This window comes from Amblyomma maculatum, chromosome 3 (genome assembly GCF_055883805.1).
Source record: "Amblyomma maculatum isolate TAMU_Amacu chromosome 3, ASM5588380v1, whole genome shotgun sequence".
Lineage (NCBI taxonomy): Eukaryota > Metazoa > Arthropoda > Arachnida > Ixodida > Ixodidae > Amblyomma > Amblyomma maculatum.
In genome coordinates this window covers 188,777,983-188,798,664 of record NC_139346.1, presented here as the reverse complement: position 1 = coordinate 188,798,664, position 20,682 = coordinate 188,777,983, and the positions used below count along the sequence as shown (strand labels likewise).

Below are 20,682 nucleotides of genomic sequence, written 5' to 3'. Positions count from 1 at the left end.
TCCGCTTAAAAAAAAAAAAAAGAGAAAAACTTCGGTATTTATTAAAATATTTCACAACACTCCTCAGTTCCTCAGAAACGTGAGACAAAACGTGCTGCATTATATTGTTTAAAATTATGAAAATAAATGTAAAACTGAGCGCTTGTCCTAAAAAATGTGAATGCCGAGCCCTATATTCTGGCAGGAGGCTACAGTGTGTTGCCATGAAACTTTTTCTCTATATTATAAAAGTCTTGTTCGTTACTTCGTTAAAAACATTTTAGTTCTAGAATTGTCGGATCTTTCTCCATATTATTTTGAAATCGGCCAAAATTCAAAACTGTCGGCAAATGGACAAACTTGATTCAAATTTATATATATATATATATATATATATATATATATATATATATATATATATATATATATATATATATATATATATATATATATATATATATATAAAAGCGTCTTAGATCTTAATCGAGATCTCCTAACAGCAATACTCAGAATTTTATAAATATCAGTCACTAAAAAGTATTGCATTGTATAGACTAAAATAAAAAAAAATAAATATATCCACCAAAACTACTATTGTGCAAATCGTTTTGCTTACGACAGTAACTAAGTGCCCACTGAGAAAATTATCTAGAAAAATGTCATTTTTCTCGTAACCGAGAAACGAAATAATATATTAAGAACTGGATTGAACGCCACTGCACCTCACAATGAAAAAATCTCAGGATACACAAAACGTTGAAGCGTCACTTGCCTTTTCCCATGAAATCACAAAAAGTATCGAATTTATTTCATAATAAGCAATCAGCAACGCTGCCAACAAGCATAAAATGAATTTATATGCATTAAGAAGGGTTTATATATTGCATTAGACAAAATGTAGCAAAATTCAGCAAATAATCGATTTCCCGATTCCTACTGCTATAAGTGGAAGCCCTAAGCAATGCTATAGCAAAGAACATGCGGTCAATGTTATATTTATTTTATTTTTCGAATTTCTTGTCGCTAATATTCTTGAGTTACTGAGGAGTGCTTAGGGACAATTTAATAAGTATCAGAGATGACGTTAACTGTTTTTTAATCAGTATCAAAAGTTTCCCTATTTTGCTGTTTTCGACTTATTGGCGACTTTGATGCGTTGAGGAAGGAAAAAAGAGCTCTAAAGTTTACATGAAATTAAAAACATAACCTGCATAATAAAGAGAAAATGTTTTAGTGACAACAATGAACACATCGTGTAGGAATATAAGGTTCAAATTAAACTTTTTTGCCAGCCCGTTGCTCCTGGAGCAGTGCTTGCGAATTTTTACTAAAGCAACTGTCAAAACAAAATTGTTTTAAATAGCTGTTTTAAATGTAAATGTTGCATAGATTTATAGAGTACAAATAATGCATGAGAAAATTTTAGTGCGCCAACAGGAGGCCGCCAAATTAACAACTTACTGAAATGGCATAAATGACGTTTTTCACCTCTAGTGAGACACGATTTCTTGCCGAGAAAAATACGGCGTACCTTGCAGAACTACGGTTCGTTCCTTCGTGTCGAGTTATATATTTGCCTACTAAATACACAAAAAATTCGTTGAAAACAAAAAAATGGTCATGTGATCTCGAATGCCGTTCTTTTCGCACATTTCGTTCTTTTCGTGAATTTCATGAGTGACCTACACATATATTAAAATATACGACTTCATGACGTTTTGTGCTATCAGTGAAAAGTTGCGGAAAAAAGGTTTGCTCATTTTGCGCTAGTGGATACCATCGATGGACTTGTGTAAGCTTATCTACGTTGATTGTTCGTAATAGATATGAAGGTGCTTCGTCGAGTTATCAGGCCTGCATACGGTACTAAACTGAAAGTCGTTCTACTATTTGTTCTGTGCCTCCTTTTTTGATGACGAGCTCGTAAATAGCTTATTCCTCCATCACCGAAGAAACCCTGTTGTTAGTCGTGCGATTGAGCATACATGAACAGGGAAATGATGGACCCGCTATGACATGCATATGGAAGACAAGTAAACAAACCGAATGGATGCTGATTAGATTCTATCTATATTAATTTTTTTCTTGTTTAACGGTACATATTAGTGATATAGGCTCATGGATAAAAAGGGAATTGATTAAAAAGTAGAAGAAAAACCACACGTTGTCAGTGGGATCCGAACCCACGACCTTCCTATGCTACGTACTATTCTCCACCGGTCTTCTGCTTTGGGCGTTGAATGTCCAGCAGCGCCATTCTTGTCCATAGCGGCGGTCGAATACAGCTTTCTTCATTACCGCCAGTGCCAATGTTTTTTTAATGGTATATTGTTTAATGCGAAATTATTGGTGTAGTGATTTATGGTTGAAATTTGTGTTTAGAAAGTAGAAGAAAAAAAAAAAAACGGGCATCACCTACAGAATACAGCCTACGACTTCAGTGTGCCGCGTGTGGTGCTCTCTTCGGTTATAAGATATAAATAGCTCTGAAAGTATGAGATTTGATAGTCGCAGCCATAGCTAAACTGATATATCCATGCGCGACGTTCGGGGGCCACGGATTATGTTCCTATTGACGGCGTGCGGTCTTTTTGTTTCTCTAGTTAGTAATCAATCATCCTTGAACCATCTTTTAATCAAATAACACATACACTAGAAATCAAACCTGATACTTCTTTTAAGGAGGGTTGAAATCTGGGTCAGTTGGTACATAGTCAGAGAATAAAAACCAGCAAAGGGACGAGGACGAAAAAAAAACGATGTACACACGGAAGCTGGAACTTTCGTGTGTACATCGTCTTTCTTCGTCCTCGTCCCTTGGCTGGTTTTTATTCTACTTCTTTTAGTTTCGTCGAATTTTGCCTTCGTTATGAATTATTTAATTTGCCATTTATCATACTGCACTGAGTATGTACCCAATACTGCTTTCAGTCTTGTGGAAATGCTTCAAGAGCAAAATATTGCAGTGCCAGGTTTGCGATGCAGACATCACAAACCACGGCCCAGCCTTACACACTTCACGTTAACAATTCCCAGGTGGTCGAAATTTCTAGAGCTCTCTACTACAGGCGCCTCGTATCCAGAGTCATCTTGTGACGCTAACCTTAAACCGAAACTTAAAGGGCTAAAAATCCTGCTTTACGCGAGGAATTTTTAGGTGTGCGAGCTTTTGAGAGCGCTGTCTGAGAGCGCTGTCTGATCCCTGATGTGGCAATGTTAATATTTTTCCTCGTGCGAATTGTAACCTGAAATTTTGGCCTAAAGTAAAGTAAAAAGTTGGGACTTCCACGTTAAATCAAAGGAAAAAAGGTGATCTACACATGTTCGGTCTTTTTTGCTGAATACTGTAATATTGGCTCGTGTGCCTTTGATACCTTGTGTTACATAAGTTAAGTTACGTTAAGGATACGATGTTTTATGACTTTTTCCTCTGGTGAATGAGAATTGCATTGAAGAAAAGCTGGATGTGTGCGCCCCAAACGACCTTTAATATTTCAGATAATATATTGTCTACGACACATAGAAACTGTCATTAGGTAATCATATAGCTATATTATTTATTGTTGCGTTTCATAGCCACAAGAGGAATTGTCCTTAGGTCAGTTTTTTGTAACTTCGTTTAGGACATGAAGTGAACAGCGAGAACACAAAAGACGAAAACATGATTGACTGTTGTTGTTGCTTTCACGAGGGTCAAAAATCGTGGGCCATATTACTGGATGCCCACTCGGGGAATTCGTAGACGTCGAAGACGAAGGAGCCCATGGTATGGATGGCAGCGATCTCGAACATCACGCAGACCAGGTTTATGAGGAAGCCCGGTCTTATCTGCGTGCAAAACAATATGGGGAAGTGAGGAAGTGCAACGTATAAATGTAAACATGACGAGCTGGATGAGTGGCTTATATGCTGCGGTAGATGTGTCGAATGCTTGGCCATATTACAGCCGGTATTTGTGATTTGTGACATCTGGGAAACCACCACTGCGGGCCACTTTAGTGTGCTGCTAGGCCGTTCGTAAGCAGAGAATCGACAGCACGAAGTACTTTTTTGCATAGGCAATTGCTGATTTATAGCACTTGGGGAAATAAGCCTTTATGAAGCGCCTTTCACAACGCTACGAGATTAATGTGCTATGCTAAACGTGACGCAGATAAGCTGAGACGGCACCTACGTGGTATATATGTGCACCGATACAACCTACAATCACCAGCTCGCGTGTACTTTCGACTTAGTTCCTCCGAGCGTTGGCGAAATGTTCAATTTTGTCGATCATGACAGCATTAAATAAGTGGGCATGCTTGAGTTCAAGCCTTCTTGAGGTGTTATATTGCCTGATATTATGAATGTCATAGCCTCCTTTTATTTTCTGTGCGATAAAAGAAATTTTGCCTTCAGTACAGGTTTTTACATAGCATTTCACCGGTTGAAGCGATTACTTGCTTTTTTCGCGATTGCTGCTGGGGGAAAAACCGGAACCCGCGGTACATGCGACACACTAAGCAAACTTTTCAGGAGTCTAAGTCTCCTTATAGGTGCAGGAATGCGAAAGCTTTCAGAGTTCCTTGCCTAATTTTGTTATGAGGTCGCTCTGCGTTTAGTTTCTTCTCTGATGTCTAAACTTTATTTTAATATATATTATATTTATTTGGTTATTTATTTGTCTTTTATTTCCATGCTCTTACTTTCATCTTGTATTCATTTTTGTTCAATTTTCCAATCCATTTATTTATTTTTCTATTGTTACAGTCTTCATTTCTAGTTTTGATTAGCTCAGCAACTTGCCAGCTCGCTTCCATCGTTAATCTCTAGGCTGGTGATTTGGTGACTGAGAACTCTTATGGGGGTTACAGTTTGCGGACAACTGCCGGCCTCTGATTTGGCGTCTCGTGAGCCTTACATGGCTTTCGCGCTAATAAGAGTTAACTAATGGGTTGGTTGGAAGTTGCAACTGCTGCAAAATTCTCCGAAGCCCGTCGCTGTATACACTGTACAGTGCAGCATGTATACCAAATGAAAATGCTCAATTTATCCGGAACTCGGAAACTGTAGTTAAGCAGCCACGGCGCCCGGGTTCTGAGCAAGAGAAGGCGGTGTGCATTACACTCGAGTGTGCACCGGGCGCGCGAACCACGTAACTTTCTAACTTTTTATTTGTTCTTACCGGCTTTTGAACGCGCATCGTCACCTCGCGAGATAACGTTGTATTATACGTTTAAAAAGACTACTTTTCTTTTTTTTCTTACTTCAAAACTCGCCGCGGTGTCTCGTCTAGGTGAAGGGAAAGGGAGAAATTCTACTTGGGTTATTATTCTGGCCGAGGCCGTGACCGCGGTAGGTGCAGTTTTCTCCTCCCCTGAACAGCTAATGTATCCCTTGGAATAATGTTGTACTACACGTTAAAAAAAAGTTTAGTGTTTTCTTTTTTTGGTTTGTGTGGCATGATGACGCAAGTCGCGACGACATGCATCGTACGGTATCGTAGGACTATGTTGCGTGCTAGGCGCATGTTTTTCTTTGCTTTTCGAGCATGCATTTAAGTGGTTGCCGGTGGCCGGAGCTGAATTAGACGCAGAGTGAACCATGTTCACGTGCGATGCGAAGAACATAAATGTAACTAGGGCATAAACATTGGTCATAGCATTTAGATTGTTCGTTCTGTTGCTTCTCTCCCTCTATCGTCGCCAGTTTGGCTGCTTTCGTTCGTCCCTTGGAATCTAGTGAAACGGTGAGCGTGTGAAAAATTGTGTTTTCATGTTGTTTCCTTTTGATGCTGACTTTGTGTTCATTTATTCGCAGCTAGGTTATTCTTATATGTGCAGTGGTTGAATTGAAAACACAAATAAAAGAATACCGCTTATATGGGCCTTGCAGCTATTTCAGGTCGCTGCTTATATATTTCATCGTGCACCTATAGTACCAGGGGAACAATACTTCTCGTTCACTTTTTTTTTTCTAGATCGTTCGTTTCCTCACCGCTCTATAGACCCATGCACAGACTTCGCTCCTTCCACGCGTTGTTCGCTGCTCCTTTGGACACATATGTCGTTTAGCGCTACCTCCTCCACCACTACTTCCTTCGCTTCGTTTCCATACCCTCCCAGCCAGCATCCGAGGCGGAGAGTCGCCCTAGAGCCGAGGGGTGGAGAAGCCGCACAGTAATTCTGTTGGAAAATAAATTTAATCCTCCTCCTCCTCCTCCTCCTCCTCCTCCTCCTCCTCCTCCTCCTCCTCCTCCTCCTCCTCCTCCTCCTCCTCCTCCTCCTCAATGCATTGATTGTGAATGTGTATACCGGCTGTAAAACTTCCCCTGTCGCGATATCGGCCTCAGTGGCACTTCTCCCTTTCCCTTAGCCTAGACAAAATGCCACTACGAGTTTCGAGGTAAACAAAAAAAGCATTCTTTTTAAACGTATAGTACAAGAACAACAACAACAATAATAATAATAATAATAATAATAATAATAATAATAATAATAATAATAATAATAATAATAATAATAATAATAATAATAATACTAATAATAATAATAATAATAATAATAATAATAATAATAATAATAATAATAATAATAATAATAATAATAATAATAATAATAATAATAATTGGTTCTCATGAAGGGGAAGGCGCAGTATTGGTCACATTTGCTTCTGTGGACACCTGAACTGCGCCGTAAGGGAAGAGAGGAAGGTGGGAGTGAAAGTGGAAAGAAATAGGAGCCGTAGTGGATGGAGGGCTATGGGGGATATTTAACGTGCTCTGACATCGCACTGCACACGGACGCTTCTTCGTTTCGCCTCCATCGAAACGCAGCCGCCGCGGTCGGGATCAAACTCGGGTACTCCAGTACAGTAGACCAATCTTCCATTTCGGGGAAAGCACTCTCTGCCAAACCCTGACATTCGTTCAGTGCTAAACTGCCAAGAAAACCCATGCCAAACAGTTCTTTCGCCCGTTTTAATCGGTCCAAGCAGAGTTAAACCGCGTCTAATTCTTCTCTTGTCATGAATACATTCGGTTTGGTTTTGTGGGGTTTAACGTCCCAAAGCGACTTAGGCTATGAGAGACGCCGTAGTAGAGGACTCCGCAAATTTCGACCACCTGGTGTTCTTCAACGTGCACTGACATCGCACAGCACACGGGCGCCTTGCTTTTCGCCTCCATCGAAAAGCGGCCGCCGAGGCCGGGATTCGATCCCGCGTCGGAACATTTGTAACATGGCGAATCCGCCAGATAGAGAGCATGTGCCGACGCACCATGTCACCCGGTGCCATGTGGCCCACGTGGTAGACGATGGCATTTGGTGGCGTCGAGGCGGGCAGCATGAACGCGAACGAACACCCGATGGTGGTGGGGATTCCAAAGTAGAGCGGGTGTACGCGCCGGTGCGTGGCCGTCTCCAGCACCACTGGCAGCATGAACTTGCAGATGGCCGCGTTGCTGGTGAACTCGGTCATCACGGAGGCTGTGATGCACAGCACCACGACGATCACCGTGTCAGGCACCGCGTCCAGGGCCTCCATGGCGTCCACCATCATGTCAGAAAGGCCGGACTTCTGCGCCATATACGACGCCGCCTACGGCTGCTTTTGCCATTTCGCAACAACCACTTTTTTTCATCTTGGCCAGGAACACTATCCGCGGAAAGCCGCAAAAAGTGCCCACGAGCCACTCATTACACAGCGACAACTCTCATGTGAGACGTTCACATCCTCACTGTCTCGACCAATCAGAAAGTTTTATGATTAACCACGTTGAGTTTTTTTTTTTTTTTTTGTTCGTGTTGATGCTTAATGTGACATTGCATGAATATAGTTTCGCCAGATCGTGATGTAGTAACCTAAATACATCACACAAGTTACATACATAAGATATTTATTGCTGTTTTTATTTTTCATTGAAAGCACTAGCGAAATGGCGTCCATTAGGCCTGGCTCTACATTTAGGCAGAAAAATACTTGTTTTAAATCAAAATAATGATCGGCGCTTCAAAAGAGTGCGAGAAACTATGTCGGGATAGGGTAGATTTTATACACGTGGTATAAATTTTCCAGAAATCCAAGTTATTGATAAAGAAGGAAAAACAAGAATTTTGAGAGACTCTATTGATAAGCTCGAGCCCTGGGAATCCGCTAGACGTAATTCGACTCGGGCGAATACGATGCCCGGATCCAAGCACTCCAGGACGCAATGTAGGAGGATAGACTTAGGCCTATTCTCTATATGTTGGAAAATGAAGTTTCACCCCCCCCCCCCCCCCACACACACACACCTGCGCAACTGTTCTGTACTGTATTATTGTTTCTGAACATTTATTCAGCTATTCCTGACATGATTTGACCCTGTTGTGGTCTGCAGTATGCACTAAATAATATACTGATATTTCATACTGATATTTTCAAATACTCATTTTTTCCAAGGGCGACACGATAATGGAGCAATCTACACACGCGCATTACTAACAGCACATCCTTAGCTGAGTTTTGTTCCCTTGTTGCAGATGAATTATACCCATTGCAGTAACAATTGTATTCCTTATTTTTATGCGTCCTTGTTCTCTTGGTATTTTTACTTGCCTGTTGTGCCTGATTCAAGTTGTGGATTCATTATAGTCGATTTTCTCCTTTTTTAGTATTTTAAACCTTGATTGTGCCTTGACTGTCAATTACAACTAATACTTATCTCCTCGCTGTATCATCCGTAAAATTGTTGTAAGCTGCATGTAACACTCTACACCATGTATTATTGTGTATGCTTTTATGCTTTAGTATAATAGGCTCACAGCCCTTCCTGTTACAATCCCGGATGGGATTCACAGTATCAAATAATAAAAAAAAAATAAAATGTGGCGGAGCATGAGTGACGTACCCCTGCGGACAAAAGTAAACGGAGTCCCCTTTTTCTTTCTATTATTTTTCGCGCGTTGAATAATCGAAATTTGCAATCGTGGTATGTGGGATCCGGTACTAGACGTCAGGGCCTTTTCACTAGGATAAATATCGTTTTCTTATCTCCAGTGTAGAAGGCATGATTTTGAGTTGAACGAAAAAGCGTGCTCCGTTTACTTATGTCCGCACCTACCTTCGAGGCGTCGGCGATGGTCATTCCGCCACAGATGAGCAGCACTGTGCCCCAGTTGACGTTGTCGCATACGTCTTCCCAGGTCACGATGGCTTGCTCCGCTTGGCCGATCATGTTGCTCTCCCGAGGAATGATGAAGAGCAGCATCAGCATCACCACCATAGGCACGGAAGAACGAATCATCCTGCATTGTGATAGTCGTTCATTTGTAGCGCATTGAAAGCCCTCTAGCAGAAGGAATGTGGGCTAGTATGGCATAGTATGGGCTACGCGGCCTTCCTTTTCCAGCCCAAGCTGCGGTGCTGAAAGCCCGTTGGCAGAAGTGACATGGGTTACTACATGATATTGGTCACGTTAGGGTAGCACCCTCCCGTGCTGCGGTGCTCATCTCTGCTCAACACTTCCCTGTAAAGAGTAGGTGTAGGACTGAAGGCCCATGTCGCGTGCGCCACACACTGATGTTAACTGGTGAGTGTTGCTGACCGTGCGCTAAATACGCGGGCAGAGGTCAAAGGCGAACGATGTACAGACGCGCGATGCTTTAAAAATCCGCAAGAAGGCCGAAATTTGTTGAGCTGCAGCTTTGATGGAAACTGCTTTTTCTGAAATTTTAATAAGGAATATGTTATCGCTATCAGCCAGCTAAGAACTTCCGACTGCAAATATAGGCACCTAATATTGATAGCTTGGAGGCTAAGTACTGCAAATGTGTTGAGTGGCCTGCAAACATTATTCACCTGATTTTTGACGTCCTCCATTAGCATTACCCCGAAGGGCTCTCTTTTAAATATTATGGTTAGTTTTCACTGAAACGACCTTTGCAATGTGAAAGGATTCAATCAGTATATCTATACAAAAATGTCTAAGAAATGTCTAAACTGAGAGAAACGAATGTCTGCAGTGGCACCAATGTATGCTTTGAACATTAAAAAAAAAAAAAAAAGAAATAAAAAAAGTTGAAGTGTTCAGAACCGAAATGCAAGAGCATGTCAGACCGGAAAGTACTTAGTTGAGGTTGTCTCCGTCCTTAAAGTGGGTCAGACAGAAAACTGCCTTGGCAGAAATTACTTAGAAAATTTATTTCCTTCCCTACATGACGCTTTGTTATGAGATGATGGTGTGAGCGTAATAATACGTACTAGGGTTATGCTCGAGAAGGCCATGTAGTTGATATTATTCAAATATTTCTTGAAGCAGATGTAGACGAAAAAGTCTTCGTCACAGTTGTAGCTGCAGGTTTCATAGTTGCCAAATAAGCAGTGCAGTGGCATTTATAAATAATAAATGAAGGCTTTTTCACTTATTGCTAATAAGTGATTACAAGTATTCGATGATGGTGCAATGCATGACGACCGCAGATTATCAATTTGTAATCTAAGATATATTTATATGGTCGTGGAAGTCTATATACCCGTGACTGCTATTACCGCTTCGCCGGTACTTGCACGTATTACCAGCTTCAGCTGCATTGCATTCCAATGTCCAAGAAGAGAGAGTTGCATTAGGGACGCACGAATGACGTTTCACCTGTTCGTTTTAAGGATATAATCAAGCATTCTTGGTTGCTTATGGTTACACAGCAAGAGTAATCTGAGGTAGGCAGGGATAATACTTATTCCACTGTATAGTACACAGTGGGCATAGGGTTATATACGGCACACATATGTAGAATCCAATTTCGCCCTCGTGAATGTGAAGTTTTCTCATTATTTGTTCCCGCTTTTCTGCAATAGACGAGATGAATTCTTCCATGGTTCCTGTGTAGCCAAATGTTAAATAAAAATCCACGCATAGCGTTGTGCTCTTCCCAACCTGCAGTCGAAATCCCTTGTTCCGCGTCCCTTTTGCAATAAGCAGCGGTGGGCATTGGTCGTTGGTTTTAACGTGTCATGCCAGGTAAGAGCTCATAAAAATGAAAGAGCTATGCCAGTCTTTCCACATATTTGCATTCAACCCCACATATATTGGCGTGCGCGGCTGCATTTCAGTCATTCAAGCAAAAAGAATTTACCCTTTTGTTGAGCACTATTCTGGCTGGAAATAAACAAAATACGCCCCTGCTTAGCGAAACAAGAATTGTGAAGCAGAAGAGGCCCCCTGAGAAGCCATTTACTATAGCTGCGTTGTCTTTCCTTGTCCAGTTTTTTTTGCGTTTTTTTTTGTCAGCGTTATGCTCACATGGAATAAGTAGGTGCTAAATTTCTGGTGTAATTGCCAATAAGTTATTTCTACTGTAAGGACGGGCTTGGCGGACCAGGTCTATTAGAGACCTGAAGCCCGGGCCGCACATCGAAGTCAATCAAACTCATCGATGGGTATCTACAACAGAGAACGCGATGAAGATGAAGCAGCACTTGCACCCGCTTTAAAGATGAAGCGCCATACAGCGCTCACAATACTTTTGATTCGAGTCCGTATTATGTTGTTGATTGATCTTATTACATTAATGCGGGACTGAATCTGCCATTTTCAGTTTTTGAAGACTTGCGGACAAGCAACTTAAGGAATGAAGAAAAAGCGGACAGAAATTCTCTGAGGCTTACGGGATCTAAATTCTTCACCCTAATTCATGACATAAAATACATGGCTGCATTTAATTTACGCTGTATGTCGTTGGCTTTGTTTCGCGGCCGCTAAAGAAATCACGCGTGCAGTTGAGCGTACGAGCTGTATGGGAAGGCGTCGCTCCAGCCCGGAATGAACTGCGGCTTCTGGGTGAACATGAGCAGTACCATCAGCGTCATCAGGAATGTCACCACAGACTCGGAGAAACTGCGTGTATGTGCACAAGAAAAAAAAAGAAAGAAAACAAGAAAGAACACCGTTAAGCGTGACCACGAGCCTTCCTTAGATGAACAAAATATGCATGCAAGCTCTGTTACTCCTCTGGTCGTCAGCACCTACTTAAGCGCAGTCATCATCATCATCATCATCAGCAGCAGCAGCAGCAGCAGCAGCAGCAGCAGCAGCAGCAGCAGCAGCAGCAGCAGCAGCAGCAGCAGCAGCAGCAGCAGCAGCAGCAGCAGCAGCAGCAGCAGCAGCAGCAGCAGCAGCAGCAGCAGCAGCAGCAGCAGCAGCAGCAGCAGCAGCAGCAGCAGCAGCAGCAGCAGCAGCAGCAGCAGCAGCAGCAGCAGCAGCAGCAGCAGCAGCAGCAGCAGCAGCAGCAGCAGCAGCAGCAGCAGCAGCAGCAGCAGCAGCAGCAGCAGCAGCAGCAGCAGCAGCAGCAGCAGCAGCAGCAGCAGCAGCAGCAGCAGCAGCAGCAGCAGCAGCAGCAGCAGCAGCAGCAGCAGCAGCAGCAGCAGCAGCAGCAGCAGCAGCAGCAGCAGCAGCAGCAGCAGCAGCAGCAGCAGCAGCAGCAGCAGCAGCAGCAGCAGCAGCAGCAGCAGCAGCAGCAGCAGCAGCAGCAGCAGCAGCAGCAGCAGCAGCAGCAGCAGCAGCAGCAGCAGCAGCAGCAGCAGCAGCAGCAGCAGCAGCAGCAGCAGCAGCAGCAGCAGCAGCAGCAGCAGCAGCAGCAGCAGCAGCAGCAGCAGCAGCAGCAGCAGCAGCAGCAGCAGCAGCAGCAGCAGCAGCAGCAGCAGCAGCAGCAGCAGCAGCAGCAGCAGCAGCAGCAGCAGCAGCAGCAGCAGCAGCAGCAGCAGCAGCAGCAGCAGCAGCAGCAGCAGCAGCAGCAGCAGCAGCAGCAGCAGCAGCAGCAGCAGCAGCAGCAGCAGCAGCAGCAGCAGCAGCAGCAGCAGCAGCAGCAGCAGCAGCAGCAGCAGCAGCAGCAGCAGCAGCAGCAGCAGCAGCAGCAGCAGCAGCAGCAGCAGCAGCAGCAGCAGCAGCAGCAGCAGCAGCAGCAGCAGCAGCAGCAGCAGCAGCAGCAGCAGCAGCAGCAGCAGCAGCAGCAGCAGCAGCAGCAGCAGCAGCAGCAGCAGCAGCAGCAGCAGCAGCAGCAGCAGCAGCAGCAGCAGCAGCAGCAGCAGCAGCAGCAGCAGCAGCAGCAGCAGCAGCAGCAGCAGCAGCAGCAGCAGCAGCAGCAGCAGCAGCAGCAGCAGCAGCAGCAGCAGCAGCAGCAGCAGCAGCAGCAGCAGCAGCAGCAGCAGCAGCAGCAGCAGCAGCAGCAGCAGCAGCAGCAGCAGCAGCAGCAGCAGCAGCAGCAGCAGCAGCAGCAGCAGCAGCAGCAGCAGCAGCAGCAGCAGCAGCAGCAGCAGCAGCAGCAGCAGCAGCAGCAGCAGCAGCAGCAGCAGCAGCAGCAGCAGCAGCAGCAGCAGCAGCAGCAGCAGCAGCAGCAGCAGCAGCAGCAGCAGCAGCAGCAGCAGCAGCAGCAGCAGCAGCAGCAGCAGCAGCAGCAGCAGCAGCAGCAGCAGCAGCAGCAGCAGCAGCAGCAGCAGCAGCAGCAGCAGCAGCAGCAGCAGCAGCAGCAGCAGCAGCAGCAGCAGCAGCAGCAGCAGCAGCAGCAGCAGCAGCAGCAGCAGCAGCAGCAGCAGCAGCAGCAGCAGCAGCAGCAGCAGCAGCAGCAGCAGCAGCAGCAGCAGCAGCAGCAGCAGCAGCAGCAGCAGCAGCAGCAGCAGCAGCAGCAGCAGCAGCAGCAGCAGCAGCAGCAGCAGCAGCAGCAGCAGCAGCAGCAGCAGCAGCAGCAGCAGCAGCAGCAGCAGCAGCAGCAGCAGCAGCAGCAGCAGCAGCAGCAGCAGCAGCAGCAGCAGCAGCAGCAGCAGCAGCAGCAGCAGCAGCAGCAGCAGCAGCAGCAGCAGCAGCAGCAGCAGCAGCAGCAGCAGCAGCAGCAGCAGCAGCAGCAGCAGCAGCAGCAGCAGCAGCAGCAGCAGCAGCAGCAGCAGCAGCAGCAGCAGCAGCAGCAGCAGCAGCAGCAGCAGCAGCAGCAGCAGCAGCAGCAGCAGCAGCAGCAGCAGCAGCAGCAGCAGCAGCAGCAGCAGCAGCAGCAGCAGCAGCAGCAGCAGCAGCAGCAGCAGCAGCAGCAGCAGCAGCAGCAGCAGCAGCAGCAGCAGCAGCAGCAGCAGCAGCAGCAGCAGCAGCAGCAGCAGCAGCAGCAGCAGCAGCAGCAGCAGCAGCAGCAGCAGCAGCAGCAGCAGCAGCAGCAGCAGCAGCAGCAGCAGCAGCAGCAGCAGCAGCAGCAGCAGCAGCAGCAGCAGCAGCAGCAGCAGCAGCAGCAGCAGCAGCAGCAGCAGCAGCAGCAGCAGCAGCAGCAGCAGCAGCAGCAGCAGCAGCAGCAGCAGCAGCAGCAGCAGCAGCAGCAGCAGCAGCAGCAGCAGCAGCAGCAGCAGCAGCAGCAGCAGCAGCAGCAGCAGCAGCAGCAGCAGCAGCAGCAGCAGCAGCAGCAGCAGCAGCAGCAGCAGCAGCAGCAGCAGCAGCAGCAGCAGCAGCAGCAGCAGCAGCAGCAGCAGCAGCAGCAGCAGCAGCAGCAGCAGCAGCAGCAGCAGCAGCAGCAGCAGCAGCAGCAGCAGCAGCAGCAGCAGCAGCAGCAGCAGCAGCAGCAGCAGCAGCAGCAGCAGCAGCAGCAGCAGCAGCAGCAGCAGCAGCAGCAGCAGCAGCAGCAGCAGCAGCAGCAGCAGCAGCAGCAGCAGCAGCAGCAGCAGCAGCAGCAGCAGCAGCAGCAGCAGCAGCAGCAGCAGCAGCAGCAGCAGCAGCAGCAGCAGCAGCAGCAGCAGCAGCAGCAGCAGCAGCAGCAGCAGCAGCAGCAGCAGCAGCAGCAGCAGCAGCAGCAGCAGCAGCAGCAGCAGCAGCAGCAGCAGCAGCAGCAGCAGCAGCAGCAGCAGCAGCGGCAGCAGCAGCAGCAGCAGCAGCAGCAGCATATACCCACAGCAGGGCGAAGGCCTCTCCCATATTTCTCCAATTAACCCGGTTCTGTGTTAGCTGCATCCATTTGACCCCTGCGAACTTCTTAACCTCATCCGCCCACCTAAGTAGATAGCTAGAAGCTGATCTACTGCGGGCTAGATTTGCGCATTTCATCGGAGCCCCCAAAAGGTGGCTACTGGGCTTGCGCCCTTACAATGGCAACCGGTTTAGCCGGAGTCGAGCGCGACGGCCTCCCCGCCGCCGGCTCCTGCGCCGTGCGGCGCGTGACGTGGCACAAGGCGCTACTGCGCATGCGCCATAACCATGGCAACCAGATACTCCGTTACACAGATGTTCCGACCAATGTTACTAGGTACCGACGCTGCGCTCGCTACAGAGAGACGGAGGAGGGCGACAGCATCCCAGCAGATGCGCGCGACGCCGCGGAGAGGAACAGAAGGATAGTTTCCGCAATGGGCATGCTCGCGCCGCTGCGGACAGCAGACCGAGTGGAGCAGGAAAGGGTCTGCCGAGTCCCGACATCGCATGCGCAGAGCATGAAAGTAGATTACGCCTACAACGGAGTAATTTCGATCACCTGGGAATCTTAAACGCGCACTGATATCGCATAGCACAAGGATGCCTCTCTATTTCGCCTCCATCTAAACGCAGCTGCCAGCGGTCGGCATTGTAGCCGGGTACTTTGGTTCCGCAGCCGCTTTCGCTCCCCTTCGGTTCAGCAGCGTTGAACGCCTCAAATTGTTTTCCACTCTCAGAAAAACATAAGCCATAAATTATATCGTTCTGTACACTCTACCAATAAATAACTTGCCCTTGCTATTCCTATTAGTTACCCAGTGCCTGGTCTCCAGACTGCTAGCTGTCTACCTTTGCTCTGAAGCAACCGATAAATGCAGTGTGCTGTGTTTTTACTTTACTGATTGCCGATTTCACGTCGTTAAAGGGGCATTTGTCAATCTGGTTCTGGGGTGTAGATATTTACTACCTCCAGTTGATACTTCCTGTAAGAGCTCGATTAATGATTAACTGACACCCGTTTCTTAATGCTGAAGGACTCCTCTATGTTGTCAGATATATCTCTATATACATCAGAAATACGTCAGCCAGTTCTTGTCTGCCGGTAAACAGCAATACCGCATTACGTTGCTGTTATTTAGCACTACATTTGTCTTAATCGGTCCCGCTAACCACAAAACCATTATGACGCCTCACTGATTACCCACGTACCAGTTCTGTCTACACCCTGAAATACTTTGCAGTTGAATCTAACGGTGCGGCCTCCTTGTTCAATTGCTTTGGCCGGTTGTGAAATATGCTGCTGACCACGCACAGAACAGCACATCATTATTTTGTGTTCAAATTTGCAGCATTGAAGTTTCAAACAAACAAACAAACAAAAACAAACAAATAAATAAATGAAAGTTTAATATATTAATAATTAAATCAGTAATTAAATAGGCAAATAAAAGCCTCGCGTTTGTGCATTCCTTACTATGTGGCATCTATCCCTCAGCTTTAGTTCTCTCCTCATTATATTAGGGCGGCAGTGGTTGTCTCGGCTATAATTAGTTCCCAGCATGTCGCTTGGCAAAAAATTGTTCCAATTTTCGTTCCTCCCTACCTGCGAAAAGACACAAGCTAAATTCGTAACTCACGTAATGTGGCCGAGGTCTTCACAACGCTTGACGATTTCCTTCATGATCCGCTCTGCGTTTTCCTCTCTGAATCGTGCAGACTTGCCCCTGGAACGGAACATGTAGCAAGCACATTAGCTGCCGGCTCACTAAGCGTTACGATGACAGCAAATTATTAAAATGAAATTAGTCGCTGAATGAGTGATACTAAATCTTCTGCTGTGCGTTGACATGCACTGTACCCTAGTGAACCGGACAAACACTGGTGGCAAACAGTGGTTACTTTCCACTAGTGAAGCCCGACCCAGTTATGAGCAGCAGCAGCCACATTGTCGAGCGAGGCATTGCGAGCATGTCGCTATAGCTTCCGATGTTGCGGCCCGTTGCCACTGTTTCGGAGGCGCGACAGAACCTCTACAAAGCAGGTTCCCATTTATGCGCTTCACTCCTGCCCATAGAGTTTCTTACTCTTACCTAGAGGGAAAGCTGTGCTGCCGTCTATGGGAGTTTACATGGAGTTTCCAGACGGCCAGTTCAGCCACCATGGGCGCTCAAAGCATCATGGGCCGGAGAGCTACCGAGTGCAGAACTACAACTTTTGGCCAAAACTAATGCAAAGATAAACGTTGTTCTACCGTAAATAATGTCCTAACATTGAAAATTGCAAAAAGAGAGACAAACAGCATGTCAGTGTGAGATTTATCCAATATAAGCGAGGGCTCTTTTTCCTATTGGCTTAGTTTTGAGCAGCACAAATACCAATATTTCGCACTTAATAGGCAAAATTTGAGACAGAAAAACGTTATAAAAATATTTATGGTTGTGCAATCACTTAAGGAAGTTTTTAGTGGCATTTCGGGAAACAAAAACCATTTATTGGCGACGTCTGCTTTTGCGCCTTCGCTACTATGGCTTTCGCGGTCTATGTACGCACCTTCAGATGATGATGATGACGAAAAAGAAACATTGCAGTAACGCCACTCCACGTACCCGAGAAAAACCGACTGTCCCGCAACAAGTAGCACACCGGCCCATGATTCTTAGCGCGCCCATAGTGGCTGAAGGGCAGCGCCCTCAGCATTCCCTCTAGTTAGTGTAAGGAACTCTATGCTCCCGCCAGACCAAATGCTTATGAGTGTAAGGAGCTAGCGCCGCACTGTGTCTGCAACTCCCGGCACGAGAGAGAAGAGAAGAAGACGCGAGTACTTGACGCTTGCGGGCGAGAACACAAGAGTGACACGTAGGACAGATATCGGCGGAGCAGCGTTACTGGAGGACGGGTGGTCAAGGAGCTGCGGCTGATCGCATCACGCCTGGCATACAACCCGGGATACCAGACCTGAGAGTGGCCACGGAGCTCCTGCTAATCGCATCTCATCTCTCGTATGACCCGGGTGACCAGACCTGGGAGTGGCAAACTCCTATTGTGCTCTTAGAGCACGTAGCCAGCACGCACGTTCGGCGTTGTGCAGGGTGCGCTATAGACGCACCTGGAAATCGGGAGTCTCTGCCGCGTGACGGCAGCCTGGAGCCTCTCGCCTCAGTCGAACGTCTCCCGCCAGCAAGCCACCTGCTGGCCTGACCCATGCGTCTGTGGACACTAGGCCGTCCTTGCACTCCAAGCCCACGCAAACGGGGGCGTCCGCATGGACTTCTTGTAGCGTACGGTGACTGTTATTAGTTTGCATTCGTCTTCGTCTTGTCTGTTAAGCTTGTTATTTATCGTTTTTTGTCTATTCTAACGCGTTTGTATAAAAAGATACGTTCCTAGTTTGACCGGTCTGGTCGTGTGTTTGATCCCACTAATTCAGCCATTGGATTGGTGAGTTTTAAAAACCTCCTTCCGATAAGGAAGTATGTTCGGTTGTTAGAATCACGTCGATCGAGCAGGGTTCACGTGAATGCCGCTTAGTTGAAGACTGAGACGCGTCGGGAGTCCGTGCAGAAAACATGCTAACGAGTGCGTTATTTTCATGAAGCAGATTTAAAACGGCGTTTATGGACTTCTGACGACAGCGTGCGGAGAGAAAATAGTTGGGGGACACTTAAGCTGCGCCTTGAAAGGGCAACTCCGAGGCTTTTTGAACACTGAGTTCACAAGCGTGTCATATTCCTTAGATTCTTCTCCCTCAGGAGCAAATTGGTTCACAGAAAGGGAAAGGTGCAGTATATGTCACACTTGCTATGTGGACACCTGAACCGCGCCGCAAGGAAAGGGATGAAGGTGGGAGTGAAAGTGGAAAGAGAGAAAGGGGGGGGGGGGGCGTAGTGGAGGGCTACGGAGTAATTTCGACCACCTGGGGATGTTTAACGTGCGCTTACATCGCACAGCACACGGACGCCACTTCGTTTCGCCTCCATCGAAATGCAGCCACCATGGTCGGGTTCGAACCCGCGAACTCCATGTTGGCTTTAGAATACAAGCAAAAAGCTAATCATGCTGCCCGGTTACTTTTGGCAAAGACAGCACATGTTACTTACAAGCAAAGCAAGCTAAAAATGCAAAGCTAGAGATCACGGCAGCAGTGTCGAAAAGGAAGAAAAATAAACACATTCGGTAGATAACCAATAGAGCACTGTATACTCAAGGCTTTTTACGCAACTACCCAAAGGAAAACGCTGAAAAGCTAGGCAGTAATGACGAAAAGTGGACTGCGCGCACACACGTGATTCTCTATATTGCCGCGAAACCTTCAAAACAGTATTTGTTGTTTTTTAACAGCCGCCGGCGTACAGGCTTATCACTCTGATTCGGGACCGCGTATCAGTTCCGTAATTGTTAATGCTCGATGTCGCGAGTCACCCCTTTATCAGTTTTGTTGTAGGGCAAGATGCACCGAGATCCGTCTCGAAGGTTCCGGCCACTCGGGTGTCTTTCCACAATGTTCCAGCCCGTGCTGGTAGCTGTTTGCGACGTTATCTAGATTGTTCTGTGCAGCCTTTAAATTGAGCGTTGACGAGTGTGAAGAGCATTCTTTGTTCGACGATCGACGAGCACGTTTGTTTCTATCGCCGCCGCCGAGTTGCTTAGTTCTTTTGCGGGCGCAAGTCAGCCCAAATAAAGAGTTTCTTTAGTGCAATCATCGACCCTCTTCATTTGTGTCGTCGACCTCGTCACCACTACGTGACATCTGGTGGAGGTGCTGCCTTTGATCCTTCAAGCGAAGACCCAAGCCGTGTTCCTGTCGTCCTGAAAGACCAGCCTACAGGTCACTGAGCCAGCCGCCGACTTCAAGGCCTACAACCCGAACACGGTCTGCTACCTGACCCCATTCGATCTCGGAAGGCATCGACGCTGACAATGGCCCAGCCTACAGCACCGGTTGTTTTCGTCCAACCCTGTGAGCCCCCCTGCTTCCATGGACTACCTGATGAAGATGCGGGAGATTGGATGGACCTTTTCGACCATGTGGCAGATTTTTGAACGGCTGGAACGACGCTGCGAAACTCAGGCAGGTCTACTTTGTTCTTCAAGGACATGCCCGAATTTGGTTTGAAAATCACGAGACTTCTTTCAAGGATTGGGAGATATTCAAAGCACAATTCTTGATGGCCTTTACAAGTTCTGTCCGAAAAGAAAGAGCTCAGGCCCTCCTCCTATCAAGAATTCAACTACCAAACGAGCCCGTTCTGGTCTACGTAGTGGAAATGAAACGCCTGTTTCGCCGCGCCGACCCTAACATGACCGAAGGTGAGAGAGTAAAATTCCTAATGCGAGGAGTTAAAGAGTCGCTTTTTGCGGGGCTTTTCCGGAACCCGCCGAAAACTGTGGAAGAATTTGAAAGTGAAGCATCGACCATCGAGAAGACGTTGGACACCCGGATGCGCCACTACGAGCGACTACTTCAACCAGACTACTCATGCCACTAGCGCATCTGCAAGCGAAGAGAACCTTCGGGACCTCATCCGGGAGATCGTGCGAGGGGAGCTCCGCCGAATGCTGCCATCATCGCAACAACCCCAGGTGGCGACGCTCGCGGACGTCGTCCGTGAAGAAGTTCAGCAGGCGCTGGGCGTTCCTAAAGCGACGACTCCGACGGCTCCAGTGCATGAATCAGCAGCGATGGACTATGCAGCTGCATTATGTCGTCCTGCACCCCGACGCGACCTCCCAAGCCGACTCGACCTCCCAAGCCCTCGTCGCTACCCTCGTGCTTCCGAAAGCCGCCCCTTGGTCCCGTACGCCAAGACTAC

At 47.3% G+C, this 20,682-nt stretch overlaps 1 protein-coding gene across 1 annotated transcript in view; it reads right to left on the bottom strand.

Moving 5' to 3' along the window:
* Positions 1-3,672: 3,672 nt before the first annotated feature.
* LOC146197225 (Na(+)/citrate cotransporter-like) overlaps positions 3,673-20,682 on the bottom strand; it is a 38,628-nt gene continuing 21,618 nt past the window's right edge. The window contains exons 9-13 of the mRNA XM_084597144.1: positions 16,510-16,596; positions 11,726-11,833; positions 9,062-9,245; positions 7,237-7,536; positions 3,673-3,807 (exon numbers count right to left, since the gene is read on the bottom strand). Coding sequence (XP_084453270.1) covers positions 3,673-3,807; positions 7,237-7,536; positions 9,062-9,245; positions 11,726-11,833; positions 16,510-16,596 — 814 coding nt within the window. The remainder of the gene's footprint in view (positions 3,808-7,236; positions 7,537-9,061; positions 9,246-11,725; positions 11,834-16,509; positions 16,597-20,682) is intronic.